Raw genomic sequence first — 27,374 nt, forward strand, 5'->3', positions numbered from 1 at the left:
CTCTGCCACCTATCAGCTGTGTTACATTGGATGCGTCACTTAATCTCTCTGAGCTTCTGTTTCTTCATCTGTAAAATGGAGATAATAATAGAAACAAAACCTAAACTGTGGAGCTGTGCAGATAAACTCAGACCCCACATGTAAAGCACTTGATACCAGGCTTGCATATGGCAAGTGCTCGGTAATGGTTGGATAATGGGAGACAGAGAGCATGAGAGGGGGAGGATCAGAGGGAGAAGCAGACTCCCCGCTGAGCAGGGAGTCCGATGCGGGACTCGATCCCAGGACTCCAGGATCATGACCTGAGCCGAAGGCAGTTGCTTAACCAACTGAGCCACCCAGGCACCCAGGACTTCTGTGTGCCTACTTATGATCCATGACTCTCTGCTGCTGTCCAAACAAGCTCTGCCATTTGCTGTTTTTCTGATCTGGGGGCAAATTATTTTGCCTGAAATATGACTGGGCTTTTTGTCTGCGTTACAGAGATAATAATTCCTGCCCTGGCTCCCTTGACCAAATTGTCAAGGGGCATGAGTGAGGTAACCCCCTTGAAGGCACTTGAAATGTAATGTGCTGTGCCTTATGAAGCATTCCTACTGTTCCTTCTCGTGGAGTGATTCCTTTTAGGGTTGCTGGAATTGTTCATTATTTTACTGGGGCTCCAACAAAGCATCTGGGTGCCTGGGCTGGAGTGTTACACACTGGACTTCCTTGAGCAAAGCAGGGCAGTCCAGATCTTGCCCAAAGGCCTGAGCCAACGCTGACTTTAAAATGGCCCTTGGGCTCAGGGTTGGCCCCTGAGGTTGGCCAGCCAGCTTTCTAAGATTCATGGGCTGAATGACACTCTTGCTTCTTTCTACTCTGACATGAAGTTTAAAAAAAAAAAAAAAGTCCTGAGAGCTGGGGTCTTTGGAGACCCAACGCCTGGCCCCTCTTCACCCACCACTGTCAAGTAATTAATGAGGGCCCTCTCAGCAGCCCTATTCATGAGAGACTTAACTTCCACAAACAGAGCCCACAGCTCTGTGAGGCCCCACATTTTACCAGAGCTCCAGGCAGGCTGTGTCAGTTGGAAGAGAAGCAAGCAGGACAGCCAGTCTGGGTCAGGGAAGGTATGAACATCAGTCACATCCTCCTCCCCAGTGGGGAGCCAGGATGCTGGAAGGAGGCTCTCAGGGCCCCATATGGCACACAGTCCCCCCAGGGGAGGCTGATCACTTGTGGGTGAGGCCCACTGGTAACAAGCCCTCCTACTCTTACACTGTGTTTTCTGGGGGAGTTCTCTAGAGCACTGGGCCCAGTACAGACACAATTCCATTTGAGGGAATCTAACCTACCCTTGTGGAATCAGAGAATGGTAGGTGGAATATTTATACTTGGTTCATTAAACTCAAAGTAAATTGACCTCCAGATCATGGGTGTGCATGTGCGCACACACACACACACAGCAGTCATAGCTTCCAATGGCCCTCCCAGGCTGGGTGGTAAGGGCCAGGTGATAGAGACTATCTGTCAATATCCATTCACACCTCTTTCAGAGAACAGGGCTAAAATGCATTTCCCAGCCTCCTTTGCAGTTTTTTTTTTTTAAAGATTTTATTTATTTGACAGAGAAAGACACAGCGAGAGAGGGAACACAAACGGGGAGTGGGAGAGGGAGAAGCAGACTCCCTGCTGAGCAGGGAGCCCGATGCGGGACTCGATCCAGGGACTCCAGGATCATGACCTGAGCCAAAGGCAGTCGCTCAACCAACTGAGCCACCCAGGCGCCCCCTCCTTTGCAGTTTGATGTGGCCAACCATCAAAGTTCTCACCAAGAGAAAGTGGATGGACATAGACAGGCCACTCCTGGGTCTAAGTTTAAAAAGACTGGTCATGCCTATACCAGACTCTTGTTCCCTTCTTGCTGGCTTGAACCCATGGAGACCTCGCTTCAACCAGGTAGACCCAATGCCCTAGGGGATGGCGAGGAATCAAGATGGCAGGAATCTGGGTTCTAGAATGTCTGCATTGAGCAGAGTTTCGGCTGACTTGGAATATTCACCAGGCATTTACACAAGAAATAAATAAGCTTCTGTCTTCTTTCATCCACTGAGTTATTGCTGGGCCTCTTTGTTACAGCAGCCAAGCTTTACTCTCCCTAGCACCGGGGAGAAAAGCATGGTGGGATGAAGGCTTCCCAGGCTAACATAATAGTCCAGCCCAAGTCCTTAAGGCCTACCACTGAATGTCGTTGGCTTTGTAACAGGAGGCATCTTGGGAAGGAAGCAGTGTACTGTACTGGTTAAGACTGAATCAGATAGACCTCCATTTTCATTTTGACTGGAACATTGATTAGTATTGTAAATTTTGGATGCTTTCACTAACAAACTGAGTCTCAATTTCCTCTTCTGTAAAATGGGGGATAATAATGTTCTTGCTCTCTGGGCTATAGGGAAGATTATATGAGATAATGTAAGTCAAGGGCTCAAAATGCTTACTGTTATTAATGGAATCAGCTGATATTCAGGCCTGATTTTTCCTACTCTCTCTCCCCAGGAAAAAGAAAAGGAAGCTAATATCTTGAGTTTTTCACAAAGTCAAAAAATACTCAATGACTCTTGATTGAATTACAAATCCCCAAAGCTTTCGACACAAAATGTTTCTTAGGCATCTACCATGGGCCAGGGACTAGGAGGGGCTTGGAGGACAGAGATGCCCTTGTGGAAACTAATTTCTGCTTTGCTTCTCAGAAAGTATGAGTTCTTTTTAGGCTCACAAACTGGAGTCCAATTCACCTACTGAATGGAAATTTATGTTGACTAGGAAAGAAATCCCAACTCTTCTTCACACCTCCTTATGGGATGTCTGGGCTCTGTTGCACACAGGTTAAATCATCATCTCTGGGGCCTGGGCAATGATGTTTTTAAAAAGCATCTAAGTGTTTCCAATGAATAGGTAGACTTGAGTCTGAAAACTCCTTCTCCCAGTCACTACCCCAAGCAAGATTTTCTTAAACGGGTCCGATCTTGGCATTTACCTTGGCATTCACCTTGGCATTCATGGAAGGCAAAACCTTCCATGGCTTCCATTGCCTAATAGCTAAAGCCCAAACTCTGCATGGCACCCAAGGTTTCCCCCAGTTTGGATCCGGTCTCTTTCCATTAATGACACTAATGGGCTAAGATTGACTGTCTCATATGACCCAAGCTCTGGGGTGAAGGCTTTCTGTGTGCTACCCCATTCGATCTCCCCTAACTTTAGGAGATGGTGTCTTGGCTTAGTTTTCTCATCTGTAAAATGGGAACATTCCATGAAAAGCATTACCAACAGTGCCCAGTACATAGATACCACTCAGTTAATAGCCATTACTGCATTATCCCTATTTTATCAATGAGGAAGTTGAGGGTTAGGGTTGTTAAGTAACTTGCCCAAGACCACAACCCTGATAAGTGACAGAGGTGGAGGCTGAACCCAGGAAGCCTGGCTTCAGTGCCCAGGCTAGCCTGCCTTCCCTTTGTTCCTGAAGGCCCGTGCTCAACTTAGAACCAACTCGCAGGGCACCCCGCAACGTCTCCAGGTCTTTGCACCGGGGTTCCCTGTTCTGGTAGAATGGCTCTTCTGGTTCTCCTTCAGGAAGTCTTCCTCCCAGCTGTCCCCCCTCCCCCATGGCCACCCCAGGCAGAGGCAGACATCCCCCCTGGGTCCCCTCAGCCTTCTCATCACCCCTGGCTCCACCACGCCTGGCCTGGCGTGGAGCAGACCTCTGCAAATGTGTGTAGGATTGATCGCAAGCCAGATCCATCAGGGCAAGAGTGGAGAACAATACCTGCTGGAGGGACGCCTCCCTGGTCTCAGCTGTCAGTGTGCGCTCCAGCGCGAGCACACTCGCACTTTTCTCTGGCCAGAGCCTTCCCACCATTTGCCAGAACTTCCAATCCCTTGGCCCTGCCTCTCACTTTGCTCTCCAGCCTCCCTGCAAAGTCAGCCAGTTGGGGGCGGGGGGGGGGGGGGAAGATTCACCGCTCAAGGGCCTGTATTATCCAGCAGAGTCTGGAAGATTCCTCACCTCCCCAGTTCATTTATTTGACGAGTATTTATTGAACACCAACTTAGAGCCAGGTACGGTGCTTGGCACTGGGTCCAGGGTGGAGAGCAAGCCACACATAGTCTCTGGGCCCACAGAGCTTACGTGCTGGTGGGGGAGATGATCAACCAAGAAGTAAACACACATGGATGTGCAATGGCAAGTGCCTTAGGGAGGGAAAGAATACGGGGCTTGGAGATTGATGAACTAACTATTCAAGCACAGAAGTCAAGGAAGCCTTCTCTGAGGAGGTGAGTTTAAGCCAAGGGTATAAAGAGCTCAGTCATGCAGAAGGTAGGGGAAGCGCATTTTGGGCACGGGAAGAGCATATGCCAAGTCCTGGAGGTGGGACCAGGCTGGAATGTTGAGGAAATGAAGGAAAGCCAGAGTGGCAGAAGCACAGTGAGCAAGATTGGAATTGGCTGGAAGTAAGGTTGGGACAAGAGGAAGAGCTTGCATTTTATCTTGGGAATAATAGGGTAATAGTGTAAGGGTTGGTATGATATGATTTGCATGTTTAAAGTTCTCTCTGGTTGCCTTGAGAACTGAGTGACAAAGCAAGACGGAAGCAAGATGACCTTGTGGAGGGCAGTGATCTGGGGGCAGGTGAAATGGCCAGACCAGGGTGATAGCTGGGGGCTTGGAGAGAAGTGGATGGACTCCAGAGATCTCAAGAAGTAGAATCTTTCAGAGGTTTTTAGAAGAACTAAAACAACTTTATTGGATGCCTGCTACAGCCCCAGCAAGGGGGTAGGAGTCGGGGACACCAGAAAGGCTTGGGAATAGAAACAAAAGATACAAATCCTCAACCACGAAAACAAATACATAGTCACCTTTCTCATTCACCATCTCTTGGGGAGAATGAACTCAAGATCAACTCAGATGCTGAAAGTTCTGGGCCATTTCCACCTCATTCGATGGTGTCAACAGATTCTCCTGGAATTGGGTCCTGGAAATGTGGAAATGGGTTTCCCATATTCTCAGGCTATGAAGTTGCCGAACTGCGGGACTGCAGCACTGACCTGGTACCCTAGGAGCAGGGAGCCGCCAGCTGGGATAGCCCGGGAGAGGAGGAGGAGGGGCGGGAGGAAGATTAGGAGCAGAAGCAGTTCTTTCTGCCCTCTGTGACGAAGATGAAGTTGGGCTCTTCCCTTTGTGACCTCCCTGTGCCCACCTCTCCCAACTCCTGGGAGCCTGCTGACTTGCCCTGCCCTCCCTGTCTGTCTCCGTCAGGAGCACCCCTGGCCGGTGACCCACTCCCTGGAATGCTGCCCTCGCTCCCCACAGCTGCACATCTCAGATGCATCCAGGAGGACAGAAATCTGATCGAACAAACACTGAGGACTGAAAGAATACATTAGCTCTTCATGCCTCCTGGAGGAATTTGCCTTTTCAAAAGAGATTTCTGGGTCGTTTAAATGATCTCTGCCCTCTGCCCCATTTCTCCAAAAGGGCCCTTTCCCCCAGGGTTTTAGCAAACTCTATGTCTGAGCCCAAGGATCTCCTCAATTTAGTCTCTGGGGGCAGTAGTTCCATCAAAGGGTGGGTTTGAAAGAATCTTCCCAGGGGTGACATTCGAAAGAAGTATTCACCAACCAGCGTGGGGGCCTGGGGGAAAGCCACATGGGGCAGCAGGGCATTTAGAGGCCCTTAAGGGAAGCAGATATTTGCCAACAAGCAGAGAAGTGGCTCTACGTTTTAACAGCGAGTTTGGCAACACGGGTCCAGCTGAACGTCAGTCCCGGGGCTGCCCCAGTCCTGTCTGGCCTCTGCTATTCTGCTGGGAATGGTGGCCACAGGCCATTTGATCCCTCCGTTAGAGGATGAGCGGCCAGGGCTGGAGCTGGGTCCTGAAATGGCCTCTGAGCAGAGCCAGCTGCGTGACATCCTGGGTGAACAGGATCTCAGGCCCTTGACCCGCCGTGTGACCGTGAAGGGCCCAGCCGCCTCTGACTGTCCTTCCTCTCGCCCCTCCTTGCAGTTATTTTTGTCCAGCTGACAGCGCTTGGCTGTCCCACAGTCTGGGCTCTGCGAGCCGGATGCAAACCAGGCAGCACAAACGTCTGGTGCTGAATCCCAAGAGGGCCCCTCCGGGGGCGCCATCACATGGGAACATGACCCTCCACGCTGTGCACCCAACAGGGACCAGGCATCTGGAGGATGGTGATGGTACGAGAAGCAGGGAGCTGGGCTCTCTGCTCAATCCTGGCTCTTGTCTGGGAGCGCTGTCCCAGGCCTGGTGGTAAGGACCCCCTGTTTTGTAGCCTTATTGCTGCCCAGAAACCTCCCATCTCCATGCAGGGAACTGGGGGTCAGCCGGAGTGTAGGTGTCTGCAGCAGGGAAGACCACCCGAGCAGGCCCTACTGGGCCCCTAACTGCCGGGCCTTGGCTGCGGTGGCAGGGGGGCCTCTCCTGTGGTTCACTGCAATGGGGTGGGCAGGGGCAGACGGGGGTTCCCCAGAGACCGCTTTGTGGCCCCTGCTCTGTTACTGTCTCCGGAAGTGAGGCAGACACTAAGTTCTGGCCCTGGGGGCCTGGGAAGGCTGCACCAGTCAATCACTGCTCAGGCTGGGTTCTGAACTCTCTAGGCAAGCAGCCGGCCTGAGGCCATTGTGCCTTTTAGGGTCAAGCTTAGTTCCCAGACGTTGGATTCATGCCTGCTGCCCCCAGGAAAGGGTCTGGGGAAAGCTTGTAGGGGCCCTCCCAGGGCTTATTTGTCCCAGGTAAGAAATGAGACCAGGCCTCTGAGATCAGAACAGCTCCAGGAGAGCTGGGTCTGCAAGCTGGGATGGGCAGTGAGGAGGGGAGATGGGCCAAAGGAGCAAGGGGCCTCTGATGGGTGAGGAAGATGCCTTTGCAGACAGATGAGCCAGGCCAGGAAGCAGGGCAGAAGACAGCACTGTTTTTAGAGCTCCTGGAAAAAGAACCCTCCTCGCTACTGGGGAAAAGCCAGCTCAGAAAGCCCCGATTTCAGTGATTTCGGAGACCCAGGAGTGGCAGAGCACGGCTCCTGCTGGCCTCCCAGCTGCCCCTGGGGAAGAGGGCCTGGGGGCAGGAACAGCCACATAAGCAGGGGACCCCACGATGCTGGGGGGCATGGGGGAAGAAGATCGTAGGAGGGGTGCCATGTGGCTGCTCCTGGCAGCCCTGATGCTGGGGGCCACGGGCAGGGGGACGGCTGGCCTCTCCAGGGGGCGGGCCCTCCGTGCGGAAGATGCCCCTCGACTGGGCAGCAAATTCCTGCGCGCTGGCAGGACGGCAGCAGCAGCTCTGCGCACAGGAGTGGTTCGGAGGGCCGGGATGGGGTAAGCGAGAGAGGAGGCGCTGGGGAGGATGGGACCAGGCACTCTTCCCAGGATGGTGAGCTGGTTGCTTGGGGCTGACAGCCCTGGACAGCTATGGAAGAAGGACCAGGGCCAGGCAGGGAAGGCCAGGGGGCCAGCGGGCGTGGGAGAAGGCTCCATCTCGGCTGCATAGCTGTTGAGGTGCGAGAGAAGACGAATCCGGACGGGGTCTGCACGGCTGCTCGGCCCTTCCAGGACCCCCAGGTACCTGATGACCTCGGTGAGGCACTCCCGAAAACCGATGCTCCGGAAGTCCACTGCCAAGGCTCGGGCATCAAAGAATCCTGCAAAGCAAGGCGTGATGAGGGTGTGTGCCAGGCGAGGGCCAAGTGCTGATCTGGGGTCAGACCTGTGTGACCTTGGGCATGCCACCTCACCTCTCTGAGTCCCAGTCTCCACATCTGTAAAGTGGGAATAATCACCCCTACCTGGGATAGAGGGGGGGGGGCACTGTGATGATCAAATGAGTTCACTGAACTACGAAGCATGATAAAATGTAGAGTACTGTTTTCATTGAAATTCACGATGAACGCAGAGAAGAAACTTGGCGACCAAGATAATGTCATTTAAGTGGACACTTGCCAGGCGTGAAAGACCTGTGCCCATGGGAGGTGGCGACCGCAGCCGTCAGGGCCGGGGGGGCCCCCCACAGAGAAGGCAGCATAGTGTCATACTGAAGCCTGAGGTCTCTGGAAGCCAGGAGAGCTGAGTTCAAATCCCAGCTCTGCCACTTAACTAGTGGCCTGACCACGGACAGGTCTCTTAATCTCTCTAAGCCTCAATTTCCTTGGCTGTAAAATGAGCACATAGTAATACTTACTGCACAGGACTGTGAGGGTGAAACTAAATGCAATGTTGCACAGAAATAGTCCATGAATTCAAAGTTAGCCATCATTTACACTTGACCCTTGAACAGCATGGGGATTAGGGGCACCGATCCTCCCCCAGCACAGTTGAACACCTGAGTAAACTTTTGACTCCCCGCCAAACTACTAGTAGTGAGAACCACCAGAGATCACTTTTACTGTGATAGCAATTTCCTGGAGAGAAGGACTGCTCTGGCAGAGATGATTAGTGCCACATGGGGTCTTAAGCAGATACTCGCAACCCTTGAGCTCACCACAAGGGCAACAGGAGGGGGCTAGGAAATTATTACTGGAGTACGGTATGTATATGCCACAGTTAACTTCATGCAGTTATGATTCTACTACATTTTTACATTTACATTTCTCCCCATTGCAAATGGCACCATGTGCAGTCTGAAAGGGTTTGTATGAGGAAGTTTTGCTAAATTTTAACTTCAGTAATGGATGTGTGTATATTTTATGGTAGTGAGTGATAAAACAGACTTGTATCTACATCTACGTTCTGCATTCATGACATACCTAACTTTTTCTTAATTTTTTCAATATTTCTAGGCTATGTGGTGTGTCTACAATTTTTTTTCAAACGGTTGCAAATCTCCAAAAATGTTTCCACTTAATGCAAAAACTCTGCATGGAAGTGAATCTGTACTATTCAAACCTGTGTTGTTCAAGGGTCAACTGCATATTACTGGCTTGGCCCCTGAAGGCATGTGAGTTTGTCCCCTAGCCTGAAGGGCAGTCAGGAAAGCAGGACCCCACTCTGGTCCTCAGCTGCCGACATCAGTCTGGGATCCTCAGTTTGGCTGGTTTCAGTGAAGTCTGACCAGGTGGCCTGGCCACAGAGGTATTCGGTTCTCACTGCCTTTCCACCTGCCCCTCTCTCAATCATCTTCCATGCATAGACAGACCAGCCTCAATGGGCACTGACCTCATGACTCTGGCTGCAAATATCTGGCCCCTGGTTCATGGCCGAGGCTCCCATAGAGGGACAACTCTGCAGGGGATGGTGTTTGGAGTCAGGCCTCCTTGGAGACAAGACCTTACTCGGCTGTATACTTAGTTTCTGTGTTTGCTGTTCTTTTTCAGCTAACATTTTCTGAGTTCTTATTAAGTACTCAAATTTACATTATCTGATTTAATTCTCAGAAAAATCCTATCATTATTATCATTCCAGAGATGAGAACATTGAGGCGTAGAGAAATTAAATCACTTGTCAAAGGTCATAAAGCTAGCAAGTAATAGAGCCAAATTCACAATTCATGGGATTTGAATCAATTCAATTCAGGATTCTAACCCAAAGCCTTGCTCTAAGCCAGTCCTGTCCTCCCATTAGCCCTTGGCCGGAGAAGGGTGATGCCAACAACCCCCAGTCTCGAGATTCTTGTGAGAATCAAATGAGATAACATTGGGGAAAGCATTTTGAGACTATAGAATTCTGGCCAAAATATTAGTCACTATTTTTCTTTGAATTGGATACCCATAAATGTAGCTGGAGAGCTCTCCCCCACTGGTTGATTAGAATCAGTTTTCACTGTTGGCCATGCATTCCTTTGGCAGAAGTTCTCCAAGTGACCACCTGCATCAGGGTCATCGGGCGTGCTTGCTAAACTTGCAAATTCCTAACCTTCAGGCCAGGCCTCCTGGCTCAGAATCTCTGGGGTGTGCCCTGTGACTGTCTGCCCCCAGATGATACTGTGGCTCACTGAAGACTGAGAAGCACCAGGCTGGGTCACTTGAAATGTGACTGCCCCCTCCAAAGGTGGCCAAGTTAAGGTTTTAGGACTTAGGTCTTTGTGGCCCAGGTTTGTGGAGATTTCAAGATTTCTCAATTGTGAAATCGCCAAAATACACAGTGAGGCTTCATGCAAACAGAATTTCCATTTGTTCAGAAGTCTTTTTAAGGCCACAGTTCCATGACTTCACTGCAATGGACCAGCCCAAAATAACGGCACGAGTTACATTTGGGTTCTACTATAATCCCACGACGGGTCTTCACTGTGAGCATGACCTCAGCACCAGCCCAGAAGGCACACCAGTGAACATCTGTGGCTAAACATCTCAGGCAGGCCCCTCCCAGGGTTTCCACTGGGATCCCAGTGAGAATGAGTTCATTCGGGCTAAGGCTTAAGGAGGGTGGGGGTTAAGGTGGGGAACCCGTAGGGACAGGGCATCTACGCAGACCCCCTCCAAGGGCTAACTAAGGCTGGAAGGAGTGGAGTAGAGGACCAGGTGGGGACCACTGGGGATACTGACAGTGGAGAGGGTAATGCTGAAAGGAGAGAGCCAGGCTTTGGGACAGCTGCACCTGGACCTGCTTCAGCCCCACCATAGACCATGAGTTCCTTGAGGCCAGGGACCATGTCTACTTTGCTCACCAGTGGATCCACAGGGCCTAGCCCCCAGATATGTGTTTCATGAATGACTCCCGGGAGAGAAGATCATCGGTACCTGTCCCACCAGTGGCGTGGAGCATTTTCAAGTGATCCACTGTCATCTGCAGGACCTCGGCCTTCTCCAGCTTGGAGGAGCCCTGCGTGTACAGAAGACAGAAGAGTGAAGGCCTCCAGCTGACCTCTCGCTCCCCTCCCTATGGTGTCATCAGCCCTCACCGGCTCCCTGTCCCCATCTTCTTCCCACTCCACCATGGCCTGCGGGGGGGCTTCTGCTTCGGCCAACGTTTCCCAAACGAACAGATTCTCTTCAGTTCCCATTTTAGTCCGTGCGCGCCCGCTGCATTGCCGAGCATCCTTCCCGAAACCCCTCCTTCCCTTGACTGCCGTGACACCACTTTTTCTAGCTTCTTCTTCCACCTTACTCTGCCTGTTCCCTTAAAATGGGGCTGTTTCCCAGTGGGCACTGGCTCCCTTTTCTCACTTGGCACATTGTACCTGGCAGGTCTCATCGACCTCCATGGCTTAGCGCACCATCCCCAGAATGCCACTCCCGCGGACCCACCTGCCTCCTAGACCAGCTTCCCTGGGAATCCAACTTCACGCTCACCACGCCCCAGATCTAGCTCATCCTCTTAGCCCCACAGCACTTGCTCTTTTTCTATTCTCTCTCTTGAGCAATGCTTGCTACGCCTATAGCATCACCTGGTCTCCCAGGAGAAACCTGAGGGTCAGACTCTCCCCGTGAGCTCCTGAGGGCAGGTACCAGGTCTAGGTCACAGCTGGGCCTGTGGAAGCGTCAGTGGATGTCTGTGGAATGACCGACTTGTTCTCACCAGCATAAAGGAAGGCACATGACCCATGACCGTGCATTGGAGCACAGGGTGGAGAATCTTTGAGACTGTCTGATTGATTCACCGTCCGACTCTCTTCCCACTGTCACCTGCTCCCCACCCCCATGGGCAGCGGCAGGGTGTTCACACCCCAGCAGCCTGTTCTGCTTTCAAACGGCTCTGGAACTGTCAGCAGTGCAGAGGGCGAGGGGGCTCTAGACTCACACAGTTCTGTGGTCTGGTTCTGTTCTGCGACTTCCTAGCTGTGTGATCGAGTGCAAGGTACTTCACCTCTCTGTGCCTCAGTTTCCTTACCTGTGCAACGGGCATAATCATCCCTAACATTCAGGATCATTTTAAGGATTTCTGTCAAGGGGATGAGGGACAGAAAGCCACAACGCTGGAGACACCAGAGTAAATATAAATTTCCATGCCCTTTCTCCCTGGCAGATATCAGGAGGTGACAGGTGCCAGCACTTCAAGCAGCTGCTACCAATCAATACGACATACCACGAAGAATGGGCCGTATCTGCCACCTGCGTGGGGTTTCCTCTGGTACCATCAGGAATATCACATACCTGTTTCTCAAAGGCGGTGGGGACCAAGCGTCGCAACTCAGAAAGGCTGCTGTTGATGCGGTCTCGGCGCCGCTTCTCTATGATCTAAAACACAATGACAGGAATTTACTCGTGGGCACTTCGCCAGTTTCCAACGTGCTTTGAGGGACATGGATTCATATCTTCCTTCACAATATTTTTGTGAGGGAGAGAAATCTGTTCTTACTTAATGGAGGAGGAAATCGAGGCTCAGAGAGGGGCAATGACTTGCTTAAGGTCACACAGTAAAGAAGTGCAAAGCTGGGAGCGGAACTCCAATCTCTTGTCTTGGTCTGCAGGGGTGATGTTCAAAATGCAAAACGGCAGGTACAACAGGAGACCGGCCCATTAGAACAGGGACACCAGCCACAGCTCCTGCAGGCCAAGGTTACCCCTTCAGTTGCTGGGTGGTGAAGAGGCATTGCTTCCAGCTGGGGAGGCCTCTCATTCACACAACCTCATTCCCACCTCACCCTACTGGTAGCGGAATACTGATACCAGGGCAGACATTATGACCCCTGTTTTACAGATAAAGATGAGGGCTGGAAGGAATGGTTTGCCTAAGTGAGGGGCAGGGCTGGTCTCTGCCACATTCCCGGTCTTTGGACCCCCAGGACAGAAGCACAGCTACATCCTGGGGACAAAGGGCAGGGGGCTGGCATGAGGCAGCAGAGAGCCAGCCAGGGAGCCTCCTTCTTCTGTTCCCCTCCCCCACCCCTCAGCACCCTGAGAGGAAATGAAAGTTCTGGGCTTGGAGAGAAGAGGGGGAAGGCTGGAATAAACAGTAAGGGCTAACTGTGAGTCAGGTGTTGTCCTGAGTGTAATTCATTTAACCTCCAAAACCGCCCTGTAAGGTACGCACCCTCATTGGTTCGGTTACACAGTTGAAGAAATGAGGCACAGAGAGGTTAAGTGGCTTGCCCAAAGTCTAGATCGCACCCGGGGGGGTGATGTTTCTGACCAGGGTTCTCCGGGCCAGGCCCCTGGGGACTCAGGGCAAAGATTCGACGGGCAACTCTGCCGAGACAGACACTCACCCCTCTGCGTTTCTTCCTGGCTTGCATCTGCGAAGGGCTGGGGGTGGACAGCGGCCTGGCCATCTGGCTGCAGGAGAAGAGAAAGGCTGATTTTTCAGAGCTGGGGGACCATCTCCCTGGCCTCGCCTGACCTTGGAGGAGGTGGGGATGTGGGCGGGCACCGCCCCCTCCCAGGAGGGCCGTGGTCTCCCCGGCGGCAGAGGACTCCCAGGCCGGGAAGCGGCGCAGGGCAGGCGTGGGTGGGAGCCCATCGCTCGCCCCCCCCACCCCACCCCGCCAAGTCGCCCCTGCGCTCGGTTTCCTGCCCCAGGGCCGCGCGGCTGCTGGGGCAGGGGGTGGGGGCTGGGCTCCCGGCCCGACCCGCTCGGCCTCGCCCCCTGCCCCTCGCCCCTGGCCGCGGGCGTCGGGGAACCGCAGCGGGCCGCCGCACTCCTGCAACCCGATCCCGGGCGGGGCGGGCGAGGGCCCGGGCGGCGGCGGCGGCGGCGGCGGGGCCGGGCCGGCGGGTTGGGTTTCAGAGGGAGCCGCTGGGAAGAGCGTGGAAAGAGCAGATGCCGCCGCTTCCCACGGGCCGGGCGCGCCCGCCGCCCGCCCTCCGCCCCGCCGGCAGCTGCCGCCTCCTCCCACGCAGCGCGGCCCGGGCGAGGGGGAGGCGGCATCTGGGTCACAGGCCCCCTCGGACTCTCGGGACGCTGTCCTGGCCTCCCCGGAAGGCTGCAGCCCCGCATCGCGTCGGGCCGCCCCTCCGCCCCTCCGCAGGCCTGGCACAAGACGGATATTTGCTCGCACTCCGGGAGGCCCCATGGCCGGGAAGAGACTCAGCCTCCGGGGCGGGGGGCCGGAATGGGGGGTTCTCTCTTGCCCCGACTGACCGAAATCTTCTCCAGCCCAACCGCTCGCCCTGCTAACGGTTTCCTGCTTCAGAGGCTCTCCCGGAACAGAGGGGATTCGCGGGGCTGCACGGAGGGCCATTCATTTGGCCAACACCCCGGAGGCCCCATTCAGGTCCAGGGCTGGACTGGATGCGGTCCGCCAGGCCCCAGCCGTCCAGACGCTCAGCTCCCAGGGGGAGATGCCCTATCCACGAATAACTTTAAACAAGGTGACTCCCCTGCCATTTCCAAATACAAAATGCCACACATCTGAACTCGAACCCGTGAGCTTACCTCCACCTCCACCACCACCCCTGTCTTCCCCCTGGACCCCCATCTCAGCAAAGGCATCCCATCTCCCAGTTCTGCGAGGCCCCCTGGCCACCACTACTTTTGATTCCTCTTCTGTCCTCACCCACCTCATCCAAAAGTGCCCATTCCATGTCTGAGATATGTCTCCCCTCTGTCCTGCTTATTTCCACTGCTGCTCAGAGGACCAAACCTCTATCATCTCTCATGTGGACGGCTGCAGGATTCTATTGCTGGGACCCTTTGCACCCCTTTGACCCCCTACAAACAGGCCCAGTGATCATTTAAATACACGTCTGATTTTGTCACTCTCTTAAAACTCCTCAGGGCCTTCCCAATGCTTTTAGGATCGAGGCCATCATCTTTCAGGTGGCCCAGCTGGCTCTTGTCACCACTGAGACTCAACTCTCCTTTGCTCTGTATGCCTCAGCCTGTGATGCTCCACTCCTTCCTGTGGTAGCACATACTGCCCCCCTGGCCTAGAGTTCTCTGCTGCACCCTGTCTCCCCACCCCCAAGCCCCAGCCTCTTTTGCCTAGGACTTTCTACCACTGTTCAGATCTCAATTCAAATGCCACCTTCCTGGGGGAGCCTTTTTTGATACCCCCCTCCCACTAGATGGCCCCTGCTCTACCCTCTCCTAGCATCCTGCATTCATAGCATGTATGCCCATTTGTTGTTTTTTATGTATATGATTATTTGATTGATGTCTGTCTCTGCACCAAGTGCGTAGGCTCCCTGAGGTCATGAACCATGCCTGTCTCATTCACCATGGTAGCCCCAGTACCCAGCAAGTGCTTGGAGCATAGCAGAGCCCATGGTTGAGCTCCCTCCTCCTGCCCCCATCTTTGGCATCACTGGGGAGCAGAGAAGTGACATCATAAAAGCTACCTCCCAGGCCTTTGTGGAATGGGGGTCTATGTGGCTCACCAGGAGGGTCCCAGCCCATGTGACTACCCTCTTGGCATGAGAGGTTAGATCATTTTCATCAACTGCTCAAAGAGAGAAGGTTGCAGGAGAGTCCACATCAACCGTGATCAAATCCCACTGCTATGTCCCTGGCTTTGTCCAGCTACATCTGGAAAAGGATATCTCCTTCCAAACATCTGGATGAGAAGGGCTGGTCAGAGGCCTGTGAAGCTCCTGGGAGAGATGGCCCAGCAAGCTCGGTCCAGGGCTCGGATGGCCCGATCCTGAGATCTGTAGGGCAGCTTGTTTACAAAGCTACACGCAGGACAAGCCCCAAGAGCCAAGGGATAATAAAACATGGCCTTTGTCCCCCCTAGGCTGGATAAGGAGTCTCTAGGGGTATTGGGTTAGCACTGCACACGTCACTGTCCCTCAGCCTGATCCCTCCTCGGGGACCATCTGCTGGAGGTTGACGCACCCCTTGCAGGGCACAGCAGCTCTGCCATCCCTTTATCCACTCTCCTGGTCACTTGTTCTCTGCACTATTATCCCTCTTCCCCGACTCCCATATCTCACAGGCAAACCTCACTTCACAGTTTTCTTGGCATCGCTACATATATTTCCCTCCTTTGAGCCTAACAAAAGCCCCATTTTACAGATGAGGATGCTGAGGCTTGGAGACCGGAGGCAGCTTGCCCAGCCTATGCAGCTGCTAAGGAGCAAAGCCAGCATGGGAATCCATGTCTTCTGGCTCCAAATTCAGCATTGTTTTCCCTCTTAATTCTTATTTCCTGTCTGTCTGAATAGCCCTCCAGTCCCCTTATCCTTAAAGCTCCCAAGAGCTCAACCAGAGCTCACTTCCAGGCTGTGATCTGGCCCTGACACTGGGGGGAGGTGTGAGAGCTTCTTGTCTGACAGTCTGAAAATAAGGCAGATTTTCACGGACCCAGAGAAGATATGCTGACCACCAAGATCTGTTCCATGTGCCTCGAGTGGTCCCTAGCCAGATTTCTGGGGAGGTCTCTTGGGGTGTGGGGGAGAGCAGCTTTCTAGGTGGTCTGGCTGCCAGTCCTGATGCCCTCAGCACTCACCCTCAGGCCCCCTGGGGCACTCCGCTCCCCCCCCCCGCCCGCCCCCAGGGGAACGCCTTTTGCATTAACCAAAGGCAGGATGATATCCCCAATGAAGGGTTTTCAGGAGCGCTGAGCCCACTTTTAAAATAAGGCAAATCTGAGAGGGGAAGGGTCTGTTCCAGGCCACACAGCAAATTGGAGGAAATTCCAGAACTGGAGCCAAGTCTCCTGGCTTTTAATCCAGTGCTCTTCCCAGTGCACCCCGTATCGTCACCCCTCCCCCACCATGTGTGTCACATAGCCAGTACTCCTTGTTCTAGACAGTACTTCCACATTTACTTGTCTCATCTATTGCACAATAGCCCTGTGAATTAAGTCTTTTTGGGGCTATTTCACATTAGGAAAAATAATCATTTGATAGATGGAGTGACAGAGACACAAAGAGTTAAGAATCATGCCCAGCAAATCAAGTCTTCAGGCTTCTAATCTTTTCATTAGACCAAGCTGCCTCGTGAACATGGCACCCTCCAACTGAATGATGACCCTTTCCAGAGCAGCATTTGTTGGAAGTTACCTTGGGCTAAATCAGGGAGCTGTGCATTTTAGGTACATTACCTCATCAAAGGCTCACCCTGTGAGGTAGGTATTAGCATCCCTGTGTTGTAAAGGAGAAAACTGAAGTTCAGAAATGCCCACGTTCATGGTGGTGAGAATCAAACTCAGGTCTATCTGACTTCAAAGGCCACCATGTGCCTTAAATCATGTAGGAAAGACCCACAGGCCCCGACCCAGTGCCTGACATATGACAGGTGTTCACTGAATGTTCACAGAGGGGGAGGGGAGAGAGAGGTTATACTCTCCGTTGAGACCCAGCTTGTGTCGGCAGAGGGCGGAGCGGGGGTGGTGCTGGGTTCAGATAGGAGATCTGTGTGTGATTATCTCATATGGGGCAAGATGCCGCCATCAGGCAGATGCCCACAGTGACAATGGAATACACCCTGCTCCTTATTCTCACATCTCTGAGTGTGGGGGATTTACGCCCTGCCTCTGACCCCAGGGAGGCTGGCTGCCCCAGTCCCATGGCCCTTGCCACTGTTTATCTGGCTTTCTTTGTACGTGAAGCTCTTCTTCTCTGAGAGTTCCCTGAGGGCAGAGGCTTAGCAGGATACATCTGGGCCCCCCACGCCCAGCCCAGGGTCTGGGCCACAGCAGGCATCGTTCAGCACGCCCTGAATTGAAGCATTGATGTCTGCTGGGGGGAGGGCCCTTTGGTGAGTGCTACAAAGAGGGGTCTATAAGTCAGCCTCTGCCAGATGTCCAACTGCTTTCTCTGCTCTGAGAGGGTCTGCTCCTCTAAGAATCTAGACAGTCTCTAAAATTGGGCTCTGGCTAAAAGGACAAAATGCCATGTAGGAAAAATCTGCCCACTGATCCTTTATGCCATTGCCCAAATGCCACCACCTTCAAGAAACCGTCCATGATGCCTCTGCTTGTAAGTGACCTCTCCCTGCTTGGGTGCCCTCACAGCCCACAGTCTGTCTCTCCTTCCATCTTCCATCCTGTCCATGGTCTTTGTGTGACCTGGCAGGTCACTGGCCAAACTGCAAATTCTTGGAAGACAGAGCCAGCTCTCTGGCATCAATTTCATGCCTCTGATTCATGAAGACCCAATGACATTGAATTTGAGAGCCCCCTCCACCACCAGCACATGGTGCTGGGCCCTTCCCCAGCTCCTAGCAGGCCCAGACTCAGAGAAATGCTTCTCTAAATAGCAGTTTCTGCTAAACAATTTAAGAATGCTAATAAGTTGCATAGGAAATTGTATTATATACCCCAAAACCTAATTAGTGTACAGGGTGCAAGGGGGATATCTATTGCCTTAGCTCCTGTTATAAGGTATAAATACTTGGAAACTGGTGGCATTTTTACTAGGCTTTGTGATTAAGGTAGGATCTCCTGGTCTCAGAAAACTGGAGTCACTGAAATGATGAAGTCCCTCAAAAACATCCCTAAGGACGAACTGAATCCCCCTTTCAAATCTGTTCTAGAGTCAGGTTTGGATGAGCCAGGAGAGATCAGATAGTCCCCTCTCTTTCCCACTCCATGTCCTCCTTTTATTTTGATGGGGAAACAGGCTCAGAAAGAGAAAGCAATGGCCCAAGGTCACATGGTGAGTTGGTGACAGACTTGGGGCTGGGACTCAGGCCTGCAGACTCCCACTCAGTCCCTGCTGCTCTTTCAGGGCTCTGGGCATCACATGTTGGGTGCCTGACACGAATTAAACATTTGCTATGTGCTAAGCCCTGTGCTAAGCTCATGACATGCATCATCTTATTTGATTTTCCCAGTAAAACTGGGATCGGTTCTATTACTTATACCCATTTCACCGATGAGGAAACTGAAGCTTAGATTGTTCACAGAACTGGGGGAAATAGCAGAACGGTACCAGTGGAGTTTGTTCCACAGGTTTGAAGCAAGTCAGAATATTTACCAAAAGCTGAAAGACATTGGCAGCAGGGTGTGCATTAGAAAGAGTGTTGGAATTGGAGTGTAGGCCCCTGCACTGACAAGTCAGCTATTATTTTCTTCGGAACCAAAACCTTGATTCCAAAGTCCAATTTGCTTAGGGGAGGGGAGATTTTCTTCTCCCTGGAAGCCTTTTGTGTACTACATGGAAAGTGCACCCAAGCTAAGGTAGAATAGAGAAAGTATGGCTATTCTGCCCACTCAGCGGATTCCGGACAGGGAGTGTGTAACCAATACTCCGTGAGGGTTTCCTAAGATCTTCAGGGAAAACTCCGCCCCAGTCGCCTCAACCTGGCACTTCTACAGAAAGACGATAACCAACTGAAAATGAGACCCCAGAGCTGAACTCCACTTCCATCCCGGCACCCTGAGCCCGAAATGGCCCAGAGCGCAGACGATCCAGACACTCGTGCGTGTCACGGCCCACGCTGCACACGTGTCCCCCACTTGCACCCCCACCCCATACACACCTGCGGGCCGTCGCCCACACCTGCATCTCCTGAGGCCGTACGAAGGACTAGTCCTAAGGCCCGCTGAACCCGTCCAGACACTCCCAGTATCCCCATCCCGGCCCTCACCTCAGCTCGCCCTCGCGGCCCACGTCGATGGGTCCGTCGGACTCGCTGTCAGAGCCGCTCGGCTCCCTGGGCCGCTTCATGGCGAGCGCAGGCTCTGGGTCTCCGCGCGACCGTGCCGGCTCCCGGCCGGGAAGTCGGGCCCCGCCCCCGCCCCCGCCCGGCCCCGCCCCGGCCCCGCCGCCCTTTCCCAGGGCCCTCTCCTGCGCCGCAGCCCCCGGCGCCCCGGCGCCCCCTCGCCCCCGCGGTGACGCGCAGGCCGAGCCGTGGGAAGGCCCCGGGCGGTCACCACCCCCTCCGACGGCTGGGAGGTCCGGCTCCGCTCCGCCGCCCTGGCCGCTGCGCGCTGGGTGGCCTTGGGCAGGTGCCCTTCGAGGCCCACCTCCGGGGAAGCCAGGGGTCCTCATCTGTCCCTGGTTCGCCCCGGGAGCTGCGGGTCTCTGGGGGCGCCGTTCCGCGATGCCCCAGTTTCTGCAAGGGTCGAACCCGCCGGCTCCTGCCTCCTGGGGTTCTGGAGGAGGCAGACACATCGGGTTTGGTGAGGTTGGTGGGGGTGGCTGTGGCCTGATCCTTGACGAGAATCCTCCAGCAGCTTTTCCCACAGGGGTCCAAGGCATGTGGAATGAGTGTGTGTTGGGCGGGCGGTCGGGGGGAGTGGGGAGGCTCCAACATGAGATAAGCGGCTGTCATCCCCCCCAAGGGACAGCTGAAGATGCAGCGGTACGGTGGCTCTGGCCAAGAGAACTGGACTGGGTGGTGGGGGCCGTGGGTGTCCCTGGGAATCCATTCCCAGTTACCAGAGGCAGAGCTGGCCTGGGAGGCCAAGAGCGCCAGGAGAGGGCTCCATTCCCAAAGCTGTGGCAGGGCCTCAAAAAAGGGGGTGGGGAAGTACTCTTCAGCCTCCCTTCCTGGGTCCCACCACACAACCAGACCAAACTGTTCACTCAGTGGGGACTGCAGCTGAGAAGGGAGACTCAAGGAAGATTCTCAGGGATTCACCAGCCATCCTCATAGCCCAGTACCTCAGGGAAGCCCCCAAGGCTCAGAAGGAAGCAGAATGGGAACAGCCTGCAAGGTGGACTTCAAGGGCAGGGAGGAGGAGACGGGAAGGTCTTGATGTGGTGGGTCAGACACCAGAGAAGTCTCTCCCTTTCACCTGCCCACCAGGACACGGACAAAGCCACCCCTTTGCTTGGGAGAATAGGGCTGGTTATCTGAGAATAACTGCACTTTCCAGACCTGCTTGGGAACACTTGATTACAGTAGTGTGGAATAACATTCCTGTGCCCCCTTCCACACATGTCTGCAGACACAACCACATGGCCAAGTACACAAACACATACATACACACTCTGAGACATGGGTAGCAGGAGGAGTCAGCACCTGCTTGCAGCCTCTGCTTTCTCAGGAGGCCCTGGTGGTCACCCCAGCCACACCTATGGACTCTTATCCCAGATGCCCTCATCGCTCACACATCTTCTATCCCAGATGCCCACAGTGCTCACACACCTCAGTGCTCCACTGCGCACACACCAGTGGAGTGGAAATCACAACCAACATAGAAGTTGCACAATCCACGCACTATGCATTCCCTGGAGAGGCAGAGATCAAAGATGCCACCAGGTACCTGCCCTGCGTAATGACTCCAATTGCAAGGCCTGGCAGTGTCTCAGATTTGCAGGCGAAGGTGAAGGGCTCTGCTGTGGGCATGTTCGTGTGAGATGCCCCAGGTCACCAAAATGGGATGCACAGTTAAACAGGGGGTTCAGAGCTCAAAAAAGAGGTCTGAGCTGGATATTTAAATCTGGAAGTCACTAGGTAATAGGTGGCACTTAAAACTACAGGGGTAGACAGATTACCCAGAGAGCAAGTGTGGATGGAGACAGAGGAGGGGTCTAGCTAAACAGTTACTTATTACACCTGAAACTGTTTTGTAAATATTAACCCATTTAATTCTGGACAGCTCTATAAAGTAGTAATATTGTGTCATCCCCACTTTACAAACAGGAAACAAAGACCCTGAAAGGTGGAGTAACTCTATACCTACAATGGACAGGGAGTAGGGGCGCCTGGGTGGCTCAGTTGGTTGAGCATCCGACTCTTGATTTCGGCCCAAGTTATGATCTCAGGGTCTTGGGATAGAGCCTCTGCATCAGGCTCTACGCTCGGCGGGGAGTCTGTTTGAGATTCTTTCTCCCTCTGCACCTCCCCCTGCTTGTGTTCTCTATCTCTCAAATAAATAAATAAATAAATAAATAAATAAATAAATAAATAAATAAATCTTTTTTAAAAAAATGGACAGGGATTAAATGGAAGGGCTGGAATTCAACAAGACAATTGGGTTCCAGAACCAAACTATTAGGCTTTATTACCTCGTACAGCTCTTAAACATTAGGCTCTCTTATCTAGTACTGAGTCCAGAGCTATACCATCAATACCATAGCCACGAGATCCATGCGGCTACTATGCACTTGAAACGTGGCTGGTCTAGGGGCGCCTGGGTGGCTCAGATGGTTAAGCGTCTGTCTTCAGTTCAGGTCATGATCCCAGGGTCCTGGGATTGAGCCCCACGTCTGGCTCTTGGCTTGGCTGGGAGCCTGCTTCTCCCTCTTCCTCTGTTCTCCCTTGCTCATGCTCTCTCTCTCTCTCTCTGTATCTCTCTGTCTCAAATGAATAAATTTTTTTAAAAATCTTAAAAAAAAAAAAAGAAAGAAACGTGGCTGGTCTAAATTGCTGTGTGTAGTAAGTGTGAAGTACGTACCAGCATTGAAAGAAAGAGAGAGAGGGCGCCTGGGTGGCTCAGTTGGTTAAGCGACTGCCTTCGGCTCAGGTCATGGTCCTGGAGTCCCAGGATCGAGTCCCGCATCGGGCTCCCTGCTCGGCAGGGAGTCTGCTTCTCCCTCTGACCCTCCTCCCTCTCATTCTCTCTCTCTCAAATAAATAAATAAAATCTTTAAAAAAAAAAAAGAAAGAGAGAGAAAAGAAAGGAAGGTATAAAGGAAAAAAGGAAAGAAATCTCATTGATATCTTTAATATTGATTAACATGTTAAGATGATAATATTTTGTACATATTGGATTAAATAAAATATATTATTAAATTTAACTTCACTTTGCGTGTGCGTGTGCGCGAAAGAGAGAGCACGCACGAGTGGGGCGTGGGATGGGGGTGGGAAGGGCAGAGGGAGAAGCAGACTCTCCGCTGAACAGGGAGCCCAATATGGGACTCTGGATCCCAGGACTCTGGGATCATTGCCTGAGCAGAAAGCAGATGTTTAACCAACTGAGCCCCCAGGCGCCCTGGGGCTGGAAAATTCTTTATTGTGTGGGGCTGTTCTGTGCATTGTAGGATGGTTAGCAGCATCGCTGGCCTCTACTCACTAAATGCCAGTAGTACCTGCCCCACTTAAAAATGTCCCTAGATTGTAGGAGAGAACCACCACTGGCTGAGAAAGAGCTGCCAGAGGAGACTGAGAAGGGGCAGCCAGAGAGGTGGAGGAGAGCCAAGGCGGGTGTTACAGCAGCCCGAAGAGTGTTTCCAGTCCTTGGTCAAGATCCTTTAAAATGTCGGTCAAATCATGTCACTTCCTGCTCAAAACCATCCATAGGTTTGCCATCACATTCGGAATAAAATGCCAACTGCCGACCGCGGTCTCCCCATAGGGTAACTATATAACTTATCATGTAAAGCTGGGGCACCCTTGAGAGGGAAAGGAGGCGAAAGTAATAACTATGGGGGACAGCCCAAGGCATCCAGATGTGTAGGGTCATCCTAGGCGCTGGCCCCTGCCCCTGCCTTGCTCACTCAGCCACGAGAGCCTTCTTGCCCTTCCACTAATATTCATGTTTGTTGCTACAACATTTGCTGTTCCCTCTATCTGGACCCCTCGTCCTCCAGATCCTCTTAGATCACCTCACTCCATCCCAGGCTTTGCTCAGATATGCCGTCCTCAGAGAGGACCCTCCCAACCTCCCATCTAAAATAGCCACCAAATCCCCGGTCACTCTGTGTCCCCTCCCTCACTTCATCTTACTTTACCGCATCTATTAATATTGCTGACATTATATTATGTATGTTGCTATATTTGGTTACTGTTTGTGTCCCTGACCAGCAGATAAACTCATCGAGGGTAGAGATCTATCCTTTTTGTTTACTGCTGACTCTCCAGTGCCCAGCACAGCACCTGGCACGTAGTAGGTGTACAACAAATAAATACTGGCTGGCAGAAGAGTAAGCTAGGACAATAGCTGGAGGGAGATGTGGAATCCAACGTTTGTTTGCTTTTGCTTTTGTTTTGTTTAAAGATGGGAAAGTGTGGTTTGGATCCAGTAGGAAGGACTTTTACTGTGAAAAGGCTTCCACCTTGACTGTGAAGTTCCTGGGGATAGGAATCATTTTTGTGGTTCGCGACCATGTCCCTTCATACCTAGGAAAGTGCCTGGCACATAGTGGGCATTCTAAAATATTTATAAAATAAGTAAATGAAATAATAATGATGATGATGGTGATAACAAAATTGTATTGCACTCACCATATTAAAGTATTTTGACATCTATTAACTCATTTAAACCTCACCACAATCCTATAATAGAGGTTATTATGACTATCTATTATAGTCCCATTTTACTGAGACATAGGGAGGTTAAGTAACTTCCCCAAGGTCACACAGCTAGTAGGTGGCCGAACTGGGATTCTACCCAGGCAGGCTGGCCAGAATCCACGATGGTAACCACTGCATCCTGCATTAGCATGGGATAGACCAGGCAATGGGGACTGGGTTTGAGGGGAAAAAGAGGGAACAAACCCAAGTGATGCTGTATTCCTATCTGGGTGTCTTGAGTGGGTGAAGGTGACGGGCACCAATGGGCACACGGGAGAAGGGGAGAAGTTCAGTGTGGCCACGCTGTTTGTGAGACCCGCGAATACCCAGGAGTAGAACCCGGAGAGAGGTCTGGACTGGAGGAGAGACTGGGGACTGGTAGCTGAGGCCATTGGGGCACAGGAGCTAGTGCAAAGCAAGAGGAAAGAGACCCAGGATAGAACCCTGGGGGACAACAGCCAGAGAAACTCTGGGAAGAAGGAGGAAAATCAGGCAAGAACGGAGTGCCAGGGACCGCAGCCAGAGAAGGCCAAGAACAAGCACTTGGTCACCAGTCCCGGGACTCAGAGAGGAAGATGTGCAATCACAAGGTCACAGAGGCCTTGGCGTGAGTGGAGGAGACAAGGCAGGGGCCAGGATGGGGAAGCGTCTGAGGGATGCAGAAGCAGTTTTAAAGAGGAGGCAGGTCAATGAAAGAGCCCCTCAGGGCCTCAGGAGGAATTTGCTTGTTGATGGGGGCGGGGGTCAGGAGTAGGCAGAAGGGTGAGCCCTGGGGAGCCCAGGAGTAGCCTCAAATGGAGGGAGGCGGAGAGGGGACCTCTACTCTCCCCACTTTCCCTGTCCACCTGCCCCAGAGCTGAGCAAGCAGGGAGATTTTCAGAGGCAAGTTTCAGCTCCAGCTCAATGTCTGGTCCCCACCCTAGGTCACCCCCATCTCCTCTTGGGGGCTGGTATTCAGATTCCTAAATGGACATGCCCCAGGCTCCAAATAGTTGGGTTGCACGAAACCTCTGCGGGGCCAGGCACTGAGCCTCTGACTATTGGGTGGTGACGGTATCTGAGGGGTCCCAAAGGAGAGGATGTTTGGCACAGAAACGCTCACGGCAGTGGTTGGGAATTACTGGTTGTGCGGTAACTTCTGTCAGTCTCTGGGACATGAAGGCAGGACCCAGGTCAGGTTTGCTCATCGTCCTCTCCCCTAGCACCTACAAAGCGCCTAGCAGTGTCTGGCACTTAGTAGGGGTTTGGTAAATATTGGCTGAGTGCCTAGCGATGGAGAGGAGAGCTGGGGGGCTCCTAAAGTCCTATACCTTCTCTGTGGGGGAGGTGGTACTGGCCCCTTGACAAACAGCAGAGTCCCAGTGAGCACTCTCTTGAGCCAGGGCCTGTGGGGAGGGCTGGAGCACCTGGGTGCCTCTCAATCTTCCCTCTGCAGGGCCTTGCCCCTCCCTTTGTGTCTGGCCTTTCTGTACCTTGGTTTTCTTATCTGTAAAATACGATGATAACAAAGCTATTCACTCCATAGGCCCGTTGTGAGGGTTAAAGGAGGTAAGGTGCATAGAGCAGTGCCTGGTATTCAGGGTGAAAGCTTGGAAATATTAGCATTTGGGCTAAGCCTCTCTCTCCGTGCATTTTCTCCCTGGGAGTTTCATCTACTTCCGTGGTTTTACCTCCTATAAGCCAATGGTTCCCAAATTTACATCTCTAATGTAGGCCTTTTTTTTTTCCCCCTGAGCTTTGGACCCATATATCCAACTGCCCAGAGTCCTTCTCCTTATATTCCTGTCGGTCCACTGATGTTCCAAGACCCACTGGGCTGTGCTGGGCCTGCCCGGGACCTCCCCCAGGCTCTCTGTGCCAAGGCCCACATCCACAGGGCTCCCAGCCCAGATGTCAAGCGTCCCCATCACCACTTTCCTGCTTGCTGTTCCATCCTGAGAACAATCTGAGCCTCCTTGCCTCACCCCCTCCCTGACTCCTGCTTGTCCCAGGCCCTTCCTGTCCTCCCCTTGCCCTCCTCCCCTGCTCCCCTGGGACCTATCCGCGCTCACTCCCCACCTCACAGCTGCTGCCACAGCTGGTCCCTGACGGAATGTGCAGCTGCTGAGAGCCACATGTGCCGAACAGGCAGTGCCAGGCAGGGGTGGGGGCTGGGAGCATCTGTCTGTGTCTGTTCGTCCATCTACTACACACACACACACACACACACACACACACAAACACACAGTCCTGACCTCCTTCCCTAGTGGTGGTGGACGGTATTGATTTGGTCCCTTTCTCTGTCCCTGGGCTGCAGAGTTCATGCTCCATTGATGGGGGTCCAGTAGTCCCAGCTTGGGGTCCCTGACGGCAGACTGACCGGGCTGGTCCAGCTGTCTTGGTGCCCATATACTCCCTGCCCCTGTGTGCGGGCAGCACAAATCCCCCCAGGAGGCTGCCGAGGACCAAAATGGCAGCCTGGGTGATCAGAGCTTCCCTTTCTCTCCCAGACCCTGGGGGGTGGCCTGCAATGGAGGAAGCCAGAGGCCTCAGACACATTCCAGAGCCCCCCGGGCAGCGCCTGAGGCTCCAGAGGAGTCTCAGCCCTGGGGCAGCGCCAGCAGCATCTGTCTGGGTTCCCACACTCTGGCCTCTGGAATCTCTGCGAATTTCTCTTCCATGTGTGCATGATGTCAGCAGGACAAGGACACTGGGGGTGGAGGGAGGGGAGGGACTGAGGACACTATGCTCCCTGAAGTTAGATGGCTGTGGGGAGTGGGGATGGGGGAGAGCCCACCCAATAAGGAGAGGATGACTTGACCTCTTGCTCCCAAGCCTGACTGGGTCTGGACACTGCCCAGTGCATTCCTGTCAGAGCCCCTTGCCATCTCTGGGGCCTCAGTTTCCTCATCTGTAAAACGGAAATAAGACTAGCAGCTATCTCCTAAGTGTAATATGGAGGCTATAAAATCTTGACCCTTGCTGGAGATCCTTCATGATGTAGGCACAGCTCACTCTCTCACCGCTTCCCTGACCTCTACCCCAGTCCTGCCATTTCTCATATGTTTTAGAACACATAATGTAGGTTCATACTTCTGAGTCTGTATTCTGTCCATCTTGAAAGCCTTTCCCTTTCTCTATCTGGAAAACTCCTACTCAGCCTTCAGAACCCAGCAGAGGAGTCCCTCTCCAAGAAGCCTGTCCAGCCTCCCTTGGGCACTGGTACTGCCTCTTTGTACTCCTATGGGTCCTCTATGGCTGCCTCATCTTCCCATATTGTACAGTCTATTTACCTCCCCTGACTATGGCTCTCAGGGAGCTGTCCTTCCTGGGGCTGATGGCCACTCTCAGGAGCCCAGGCACAGCACCCACAACTTGTGGGTGTCATAATATAATCAGG

The 27,374-nt window shown here is 53.0% G+C and overlaps 1 protein-coding gene and 1 long non-coding RNA gene across 4 annotated transcripts; one reads left to right on the forward strand and one right to left on the reverse strand.

The window, feature by feature from the left end:
- Positions 1-4,044: 4,044 nt before the first annotated feature.
- Positions 4,045-19,886, reverse strand: HEYL (hes related family bHLH transcription factor with YRPW motif like). 3 transcript variants are annotated; one of them, XM_081818176.1, is made up of 5 exons: positions 19,779-19,886; positions 13,134-13,200; positions 12,079-12,162; positions 10,726-10,807; positions 4,045-7,695 (listed from the first exon to the last, which is right to left on the reverse strand). In XM_081818176.1, the coding sequence occupies exons 2-5, from the start codon at positions 13,194-13,196 to the stop codon at positions 7,022-7,024; spliced, it is 903 nt and encodes a 300-aa protein (XP_081674302.1). In that variant the 5' UTR covers positions 13,197-13,200; positions 19,779-19,886; the 3' UTR covers positions 4,045-7,021. The 3 variants fall into 3 exon arrangements, with proteins under 3 accessions (XP_081674302.1, XP_006745914.1, XP_030897838.1); XM_006745851.3 differs by lacking the exon at positions 19,779-19,886 and adding an exon at positions 19,400-19,523; XM_031041978.2 differs by lacking the exon at positions 19,779-19,886 and adding an exon at positions 19,400-19,485 and having other exon boundaries at positions 13,134-13,196.
- Positions 6,220-12,897, forward strand: LOC115945059 (uncharacterized). The gene is made up of 2 exons (XR_004079544.2): positions 6,220-6,308; positions 11,951-12,897. It is a non-coding gene; the product is annotated as an uncharacterized LOC115945059 (long non-coding RNA).
- Positions 19,887-27,374: the final 7,488 nt, after the last annotated feature.

The sequence above is a fragment of the Leptonychotes weddellii genome, chromosome 4, assembly GCF_054177405.1.
Source record: "Leptonychotes weddellii isolate Sample4059 chromosome 4, ASM5417740v2, whole genome shotgun sequence".
NCBI lineage: Eukaryota > Metazoa > Chordata > Mammalia > Carnivora > Phocidae > Leptonychotes > Leptonychotes weddellii.